Genomic DNA, 9,611 nt, shown 5'->3' on the forward strand with positions numbered 1-9,611 from the left:
CTCCTCCCTCACCGGCGCCTCCATTCAAATACACTATTTGATACTCCCCCCCATCTCTTGAAAATTAATTGATAGAAGGTTACTTTTTTGTCCTCCATCCACTCAGCCAAGTTTGGCAGCTCACTTAGCTATATTTTATGATAAATTTTAAACTCTATAAATTGTATCTTAGTAGAACGGAGGAGTAATACGATACAGAAATAAATCAACTACTCTTTGCCAAATTTATTACTACAACTGATACACTTAAAAATCAATCGACGTCCCGAGTAATTAACGGACACGATAACTACGCCACACAGGGCCCCACGCAAACGTGCGTGGCCCTTGCAAAAAATATCCCGTCCACGCGCCCCCGCTGTCACGTCTTCTAGAAAACGCCGTTAACCCCCCGCACTGTGCCGTGCGTAATTATTCCCTTTCCCCGTCGCTATCCCACACCCCATCGCGTTGCCGGATCGAGCTCGCCCGCCTCTCTCTCGAGCCTCGCTTCGCCGCACGGCACAAAAAAGCCCGGCCGCGCCCCCCCTCCCCCCCGCGCGCTCTCATCCCCTCCACACGTTTCCGCCTCCCCGATCCACAAGCCGCCGCGGCCGCCGCCGCCGACACAGCACCGTCCCCCTTCCCCTCGCAGCCCTCGCCGCGGACGAGGCCGACCGACCAAGCAGCCAGCCAGCCAGCCCCGCTCCTTCATCACCAGGCGGCGCGGGCGAGGCGGCGCCGGGAGCGAACGAGCGAGCGGGGGTGCCGCGCGGCGCGGCTATTGTTGTCCTCTGCGGTAAGGAGCGCGGGCGCCAGCTCGTCCCCAGATTGTCGCGCCCCGTGAGGCGCGAGGTTTCGGCGGGGCGAGTGGCGGACTACCACGACGGTTGGGCGTCGGACGACGAGGTGGACATGGAGATGGAGGCGGGCGGCGAGGACCACGGGCGCGATGCCGACCGGAGGGATGGCGGCGCGGACGAGGCGGGCGGCGAGGACCACGGGCGCGATGCGTACTCGCTGGTGAGTATTACCACTGTGCTGGCAGCGGCGATGTGGGTGGGTGTCTCTGTTGCTTTGGACCTCGCAAATCTGAGGAGGCTGGCTCTGGATTGATGATTGCCTAAGGTTCCTGCCCGCCTGCGAAAATCGAGCTCGAGATCCTTGCAGGGGCGGGGCTATAGAAGAATTGAGAGGGGGGGGGGCGCACTTCATAATATATCTATAATACTCAATGAAATATGGTGAAAATTTGAAGATGACAAGGGATTACGAATTTTTTCCTGGGTGCGGCAGCACCTCCTTCAGTTCAGGGCATGTCGCTTTACATGTCTGTGCTGGATCGTTGAAATTGCTCATTGATAGATCTTCACCCGTACTAGGTTTAGTTCTATCAGGATACAAGTCTACATGCTATTAATTTATGGTTAGTTTTGTGAAGTGGGTGTGCTGCTAACATTGGGGTCAACCGCGTGGCAAAGCACACGTGGAGAAGGACAAAGTAGAAAATGTTACTTGCCACCAGACAAACAAATTAGCTTATAGTAAGCAGTAATTCTACTAAATTTCAAAGTGTTTGCCAAATTGCAAAGAAACCTTAGTTGAGTGATATACACGAACATGTGAAAATAGCTACTTTATTTTGCTGGCTGAATTGCAGTGTTGAACTTTCCTCTATTAGTCCTTGGTTGCTGAATTATTTATGGGATAAGGAGGACTTGATGTCAAGTAGGCTTGTGGAGCAGATTTGTTTTGGCCAATCATGTAGCTCTAGATTGCTATCTTTTTTTTGGGTGTGCTTATCTTCAGCCAATAATGACTTGGAGTACCATCTGCTCTGATAGGTCGCTTTCGTACAATGCATTTGTTGCATAATTTTCTATGCCCAACATGACACGGTGTTGCAGATGCATTCGTTCACTGCTGTTTGAATTGCCTTAGACTAAAGAGCATTAAAAGTGGATTCCAATTGGTAGATAAGACTTTTGTCTTATCCTTTTTATTGGAGCTAAGGATTATTCACCTTTCGAATTAACTGGTCACTTAGTGTTTTCTTTTTTTTGGTGGGGGTGGGGGGGGAGGGGGAGATAATCAATGATTTAAAAAATCATTTGATTTACTTGTAGGATTATTTCTAGATTTTTGATACACAAATTGAGGCATGATGAATTTAAGCCCTAAGATTATTCAGACCTCGTTGTTAATATAGTGTTTATAACCTATTGATATTTGGCAATGTTTCTGCAGGTCACTAGGGTAAGTGACACATCAGCAGCTGAAGCAAGGACAGGAAAGGATATACAAGGTATTCCATGGGAGGGGCTAAACATAACCAGGCAGGACTACAGAAAAGCTAGGTTGGAACAGTATAAGAACTATGAAAACTTCCCTCAATCTGGAGAGCTCATGGATAAGGTATCCTCACTAACATCCATGCTTACTTATCAAAATTTGTTTTTATTATTTCAATGGTTCTAATTTCCTAATTATTTAAAATTAATTTTCTTAGTTATGCAAGCAAGTGGAGCCGAGCAGCAGGTATTACGAGTTTCAGCACAACACTAGATCAGTGAAGCCATCAATTCTCCATTTTCAGGTGATTCATTGTGACTTCCTTCGAGTGCAGGATATGCAGTAATTATTTGTAATCTATCTTTTCGAGAACAAGTTGCTATGAACTATCATTTTTCCTTCTTTCTTGTCATAATTTATATGCTTTATTTGGTAACAATTTTTACATGAATTTGACAAACAAATGCATAATGACAAGTAAATCCAACAATAACAACAAAGCCTAGTCATAAAGTACTTTTCTCAGGTAATAAATGTACCCATGAGCCGCAAACAAAGAGGATAGGTATAAAAGGATAATAACAGGCATAAAAGCGTAATCAGTTTGATTCTCTGCTACGAAATGGACTATTTAATGTGTTGTCTGCAGTCTTGTCATATGACCCCTATTGCTGCTCAATACTGACTAACTATTTCTTCTGCAGCTTAGGAATTTGTTATGGGCAACCTCAAAGCATGATGTCTATTTTATGTCGGAGTCCACAGTAGGCCACTGGTCATCACTGTCTCACAAATTGTCAATGGTTCTCGACTTCTCAGGGCACGTTGCTCCAACAGAGGTATTCCCTTCCTGCTTGCAACCTTGTGATCGAATATTCATTTTTATTTTTCAATGTCTTCGTCTCTAAAGTTAAACAGTTATCATTGCTAATGCAAGTCTGGTCCTCTGTTTTTTTTTCACCAGAAGCATCCTGGCAGTTTACTAGAAGGGTTCTCTGGGGTTCAAGTCAGCACACTTGCTGTGAATGAGGGTTTATTGGTAGCTGGTGGTTTTCAAGGAGAACTAATTTGCAAGGTAAGGCACCAATTAAGACATGGTTGAATATTTGCCTAGGTTTACTCCCTCCATCCCAAGTTATAGGTTGTTTTGGTTTTTCTAGATACATACTTTTTGCCAGTGTTACATGGACACGGGTGCGGGTGTCGGTGTCCGACTCGGGTGCGGGTGTCCGATTCGTTAGAATTTTTGGGGACACGGCAAATAACACTTGGAATCCGACACGGGTGTCGGAATCCGACACGGGTGCGGGGTATCCGACTCGGCAAAAAAATTAAGACACGGGTGTCCGGGTAACACAGCTTTTTGCTATGCACCTAGATGTACACTATGTCTAGATACATAACCTAAATTATGTATCTAGAAAAAACAAAACGACCTATAATTTGGAATGGAGGGAGTATTTATTAGTGAGTTCCCTTTTCCAACTAAGATGTAATTTTTAAACGTTCATTTTCTTTTCAGTTTTTCCTATATACAATAGTATTCCATATATTAAAGATCTAAAATGGAAGATGAAAGTTGAAGGATTTTTATACTCTGTATTTCTTATGTGTTCACTGCCAGCAGGCTTTCTTTTTTTATTAATAATCTTGGTGCTGATCGAGTTTAAAAAATGGAAGCGTTGCTTGCTTGCTCAGCAACATTTTTTGTGTTGTTACAGGGTTTAGCAGACCGCAATGTGAAATTCTGTACAAGGACAACTTTGAGCGACAATGCTATAACGAATTCCATAGATATACACAGATCTACAAGGTAAAAGAAAAAAACAACTTTTCACAATTGATATGAAGATGTACATTGTCATTAAAAACTGAAGGTTCCCAAATTGCTTTGCAGTGGAAGCTTGTGCATTACAGTATCCAATAATGATTGTGGTGTCCGTGAATATGACATGGAAAGATTTCAGCTCTTGAATCACTTCCGTTATAACTGGCCGGTGAATGTAAGTTCAGTTCATTTGGACCATAATAGCTATTTCTTGTTGTTTCATCATCCATATATGACTGTTTGGAATTGCTTTCTTAATAAAACAGCACACATCTGTGAGTCCGGATAGGAAACTTCTGGCGGTGGTTGGAGATGATCGGGACGCACTTCTTGTGGATTCACGAAACGGGAAGGTATTGAGCTAAATTGGTTTATTCACAACCATTGTTGTTTTACCGCCATTCTGTCATTGCAATAGTAAAGTGAGCTTTCTTATTCTGCTGTATCTTTAATACAATAGGACTACCTCTTTTTGTATGGAAGACTTTGTTCATCTGTCTTTTGCCATCACAATATTTCAGTATCAATGACAAGGCCCAGTTTGGAGGCATTATGTTCCTGTTTTCTTACTGAAAAGAAACGTGAGGGCTGAAATACTGAGTAAACGGTGCTTTGCAGGTAACCTCTACCCTAGTCGGCCATCTGGACTACTCATTCGCAACGGCATGGCACCCAGATGGGCGCACCTTCGCAACAGGGAACCAGGATAAAACCTGCCGCGTCTGGGACATGCGCAACCTGTCGACCTCCCTTGCAGTCCTTCGGGGCAACATTGGTGCGATCCGGTGCATCCGCTACTCCTCCGATGGGAGGTTCCTGGTGTTCTCAGAGCCTGCCGACTTCGTGCACGTGTATAGCGCTGCCGCGGACTACAAGAAGCGGCAGGAGATCGACTTCTTTGGTGAGGTGTCTGGGATCACGCTCAGCCCCGACGATGAGTCTCTGTTCGTTGGGGTGTGCGACCGCGTCTACGCCAGCTTGATGCAGTACAGGATGGCCCATGCGTTCAACTATCTTGACTCGTACGTGTGAAGAACTGAAATATCTGGAGTTGTCTGTCTGGTGCTGGCTATCCGTCACTGCTCTCAGTGCCGGTTCTGGTGTGCGGTTCAGGGAATGTATCTGCCTGTTCTCGTGCGCAGGCCCATGGTGGCCCATGGTGTACGGCGAGTTGAGGCTCGGGCGAGTCCGCCGTGTAAATAGTTTTGTAGTTGAAGCACAATGTCAAGGACCGGTACTGTCTGAACATATGCCTATATGAGATTATGAGCAATGTATGCTTGCGCGGTTAGTTTCAGACTCTAGAATCCGAAAATATAGGTTGTCTCGACCAATTCCTAAGGCCTAACGCATGTTCGCGCGTGGTTACTAAAAACCAAAAAAAAATTCCTGGGCATAGCTGCTACTACTTTCATTTCGCAATATATGTTCTTTTCTAAGCCTAACTTTTCTAATTTTAAACATATGTATTTATTTATTGAAAGGTGTGTCAGCATCAAGCCTATAAAATCAATACTCCCTCCATTTCAAAACGTAGGTCGTTTTGATATTTCTAGATTTATATATTTTGTTATGTGTCTAGACATATGATATATCTAGATACTTAGCAAACACTATGAATCTAGAAAAGCCAAAACGACCTACATTTTAGAGCGGAAAGAGTATATATTTTGAAGTAAGAGATATTTAATTTAAAACAAGATCAAACGTCTCACCTTTTTTTTTTTTGAACTGACGTTGGATACTCAGAGTAGTCTGATTCTCAATTAATGATGAAGTGCTAACAGTCTGGGAGATATCGACCGTTGAGTCGTCATCCAACTGCCGCCGGAGCCCCTGCACTGCGCATTGCCCGCTTGCTGCCACGGCAGACGACGGTGGGGGCGTCTATTCATAGCATGTGCAACTAGTCATCAAACCATCGCACAAGTTCGTTAGAGTTAAAATGTTCCAGAGATTTAAATTGTTTCAAAACAAAATAAAATGTTCCGAAATAAAATAAAAATATCCCAAAAATAGAAATTGTTCCGGAACTAAATAAATTGTTTCGAAATAAGAAAAAAAAATTATTCTTAAGATAGAATTTTTTTCGGAACAAATAAAAATGTTTTAAAAAAATATCATCGAAATATAATCAAGTGTAGTCTAATTTTGAAAATCTCATCGTAAAAAATACAACGATGCAATTGAAATGTAATTTAGATAACCCGTTTATAAGATAAAATATTTTTTTAGTTTGAAATACACGGAAATCAAGACACGTGAGCTGCCGCATCCGCCTCTGCGACGCAGTGCTGGCAGCTCGCGCGCGCGACGAATATCCTTCCCGGACGACGGCACTCGAGCTCGGAATCTCATCCTGTCCTCTCCGCCGGGTCGGCCCTCACGGCGAAGACAAAATCCCTCCCACTCGGCAGTTCAGCCGCAGCAAGGCTCCCTCGGTCCCTCCAGTTCCAAGCTCGCCAATGGCCGCGGGGCCGGTGGCCGCGCCCTCCTCCATCGCGGTCCCCTCCGCGCGCCGTCACCGGGCGCTCCCGCCGGCGGCCGCCTCCGCCGCGGCCCGCGAGCCGCCGCGCGCGTGGGGAGCGGCCGGCGCGGAGGAGAGGGCGCGGCGCGGGAAGGAGGCGGAGGCGGATGACGAGGAGGCGGAGAGGCGGCGGAAGGAGGAGGTGAACCGGAAGATCGCGTCCCGGAAGGCGCTCTCCGTCATCCTCCGGCGCGAGGCCACCAAGGCCGTCCTCGACAAGCGAAAGCCCGGCAAGGGCACCCGCCGCCTCCTCCCCCGCACCGTCCTCGAGGCCCTCCACGACCGCGTCGCCGCCCTCCGCTGGGACTCCGCCCTCAAGGTCCTGCTCCCTTCGAGACCCCAGACCACCTCCTCTGTTGCAGTTGCGGCAGACCTTCTTATCCGGTTGAAACGTTGCTTAATCCCGCGGCACCCATTGTCGCGCAGGTGTTCGAGCTAATGCGGGACCAGGTGTGGTACAGGCCGCACATCGGTGTATACATCAAGCTCATCACCATGCTCGGCAAGTGCAAGCAGCCGGAGAAGGCGCACGAGCTGTTCCAGGCGATGATCGACGAGGGCTGCGCCCCCAACCTCGAGTCCTACACCGCCCTCGTGTCCGCGTACAGCAGGAGCGGTCGCTTCCGTGAGGCGTTTGAATTGCTGGATCGGATGAAGGACACCCCTGGTTGCCGGCCGGATGTGCAGACGTACTCTATTCTCATCAAATCCTGCTTGCACGCCTATGATTTTGAGAAGGTGAAGAGTTTGATGGTGGATATGGCGCGTGCGGGTATCCGCCCCAATACAGTCACGTACAATACATTGATTGATGCGTATGGGAAAGCAGGAAAGTAAGTGATAGCAACAACCTGTGCTTTTTATTTATAATCTAAACGTGTAACAACAAGCTAGTTTAGTTAATGCTGCTTTGTTTTTCAGGTTTGCTGAGATGGAATCAACTCTTCTGAAAATGTTGTCACAAAATTGCAAGCCTGATGTATGGACAATGAATTCTACTCTTAGAGCTTTTGGCAGCAGTGGTCAGATTGAAACTATGGAGAGCTGCTATGAAAAGTTCCAGGCCTCTGGTATCTCCCCAAACATTAAGACCTACAATATTTTACTCGACTCATATGGTAAAGCTAAAATGTATGAGAAGATGGGAGCTGTGATGGAGTACATGCAGAAGTATTACTACTCCTGGACAATAGTCACATACAACGTAGTTATTGATGCATTTGGAAGGGCAGGAGACCTAGAACAGATGGAATATATATTTAGACTAATGAAATCCGAGCGCATAAAACCCAATTGTGTTACACTCTGTTCACTGGTTAGAGCATATGGAAGGGCTGAGGAAGTTAAGAAAATAAAGACAGTATTGAGAATTGTTGAGAATTCAGACATAACATTGGATATTGTGTTCTTCAACTGTTTGGTGGATGCATATGGGAGGGTGGGTTGCTTGGCAGAGATGTGGGATGTTCTTGATTTAATGAAGGAGCATCGATGCAAACCAGACAAAGTGACTTGCACCACAATGATCAAATGGTTTCTTGTCAAAGGGATTGATGATCGTCGTGTTCAGTATCTACGTGATCTTAAAGATGGGCGAGTTACAGATGATACATAGGTGTGAATACAGAAGGTGCTCATTGAAGTAGTGGCTTTTATCTGCAATTTTCAAGGAAGTGGAATCAATCTTACAGAGCCTTGGTTTACATAGATGCATTTATCTCACCTGCCCTCCGCATCATGAGTTACTGAATGCTACTGAATCAAACATTCCTCTGATATCATGAATTGTTGTCTTGAATGCTACTGAATCAAACATTCTTATTATATGCCCCATGATGGCGATTGTTTACAAGGAGCACATGAAAATTCAGTTTTACAATTTCAGTAGCAGAGCTATCTGGGAACATCTTAGCACAGCTAAGCTACTAATGGTACTGGGTGGGGCATGCCATCAATGAAAAGTTTCTGGAGAAGATAGAAGAAAATTTTGGTGATAGAAGAATAATGGACATGTTTTAGAAGCAAGGGGGACGATGCTGGTGAAACTGGTTAGATTCTGATATGCTGTTGTGACTTGATGTGTTGATGCAACTGTACATGACTTGTAATGTTGACTGGTGCAAAGATGTTTTTAGTGTTTCATCTTTCAATTCTAGGAAATTACATTACTCTAAGTGATCCTTTGGTCACCTAACATTGTTGCTATCATGACTTGTAATAATGGACATCTTAGCACAGCTAAGCTACTAATGGTACTGGGTGGGGCATGCCATCAATGAAAAGTTTCTGGAGAAGATAGAAGAAAATTTTGGTGATATAAGAATAATGGACATGTTTTAGAAGCAAGGGGGACGATGCTGGTGAAACTGGTTAGATTCTGATATGCTGTTGTGACTTGATGTGTTGATGCAACTGTACATGACTTGTAATATTGACTGGTGCAAAGATGTTTTTAGTGTTTCATCTTTCAATTCTAGGAAATTACATTACTCTAAGTGATCCTTTGGTCACCTAACATTGTTGCTATCATTGTCATGCATAGAAACTAGAAAGAGAATACGGATGGTCCAAGGAATTCTTCTGAAAGGGGATTCTCCTTGACCCTGTTACAACAATAAAAAAAAGACTCGATCAAGGGGAGAGACGTCCCCTCGACATAGTCCTTAAGGTAGGGACCCCCCGAACCTCAATAGCCAGCAGGAACCTCACGCGCGCACGCTTCGTGGCGGCCGCGGACCCATCTGCACGGTTACTATATTTTTGGAGGGGGGCACACGACCATGCAGCACCCAGGCTTCGAGCCTGGGCAGGGAGGCGCTGCAGCAGGCGGCCTCAACCATCGCGCCACAGGCGCGTCTGCACCCTGTTACAACAATGGCTTCAAAGGTGCTGTCTGGATCGGCCTTTCTTTGGTTTGAATAAGGGACTAATTATTTTGATGTCCTAAATAAATCAACCACACTTTTAATGGTTATGATCCAATTA

The 9,611-nt window shown here is 45.4% G+C and overlaps 2 protein-coding genes across 2 annotated transcripts; both read left to right on the forward strand.

Annotated features, from left to right (window-relative positions):
* Positions 1–403: 403 nt before the first annotated feature.
* Positions 404–5,401, forward strand: LOC120702758 (uncharacterized WD repeat-containing protein C2A9.03-like). Its single transcript, XM_039986683.1, has 9 exons — positions 404–1,002; positions 2,227–2,394; positions 2,489–2,575; positions 2,976–3,110; positions 3,236–3,346; positions 3,993–4,084; positions 4,169–4,274; positions 4,366–4,452; positions 4,718–5,401. The coding sequence occupies exons 1-9, from the start codon at positions 895–897 to the stop codon at positions 5,129–5,131; spliced, it is 1,308 nt and encodes a 435-aa protein (XP_039842617.1). The 5' UTR covers positions 404–894; the 3' UTR covers positions 5,132–5,401.
* Positions 5,402–6,462: 1,061 nt separating this feature from the next.
* Positions 6,463–9,089, forward strand: LOC120702759 (pentatricopeptide repeat-containing protein At5g48730, chloroplastic-like). Its single transcript, XM_039986684.1, has 3 exons — positions 6,463–6,945; positions 7,053–7,459; positions 7,548–9,089. Exons 1-3 carry the CDS (start codon positions 6,565–6,567, stop codon positions 8,239–8,241), a joined length of 1,482 nt encoding a protein of 493 aa, XP_039842618.1. The 5' UTR covers positions 6,463–6,564; the 3' UTR covers positions 8,242–9,089.
* Positions 9,090–9,611: the final 522 nt, after the last annotated feature.

This window comes from Panicum virgatum, chromosome 4K (assembly GCF_016808335.1).
Source record: "Panicum virgatum strain AP13 chromosome 4K, P.virgatum_v5, whole genome shotgun sequence".
NCBI lineage: Eukaryota > Viridiplantae > Streptophyta > Magnoliopsida > Poales > Poaceae > Panicum > Panicum virgatum.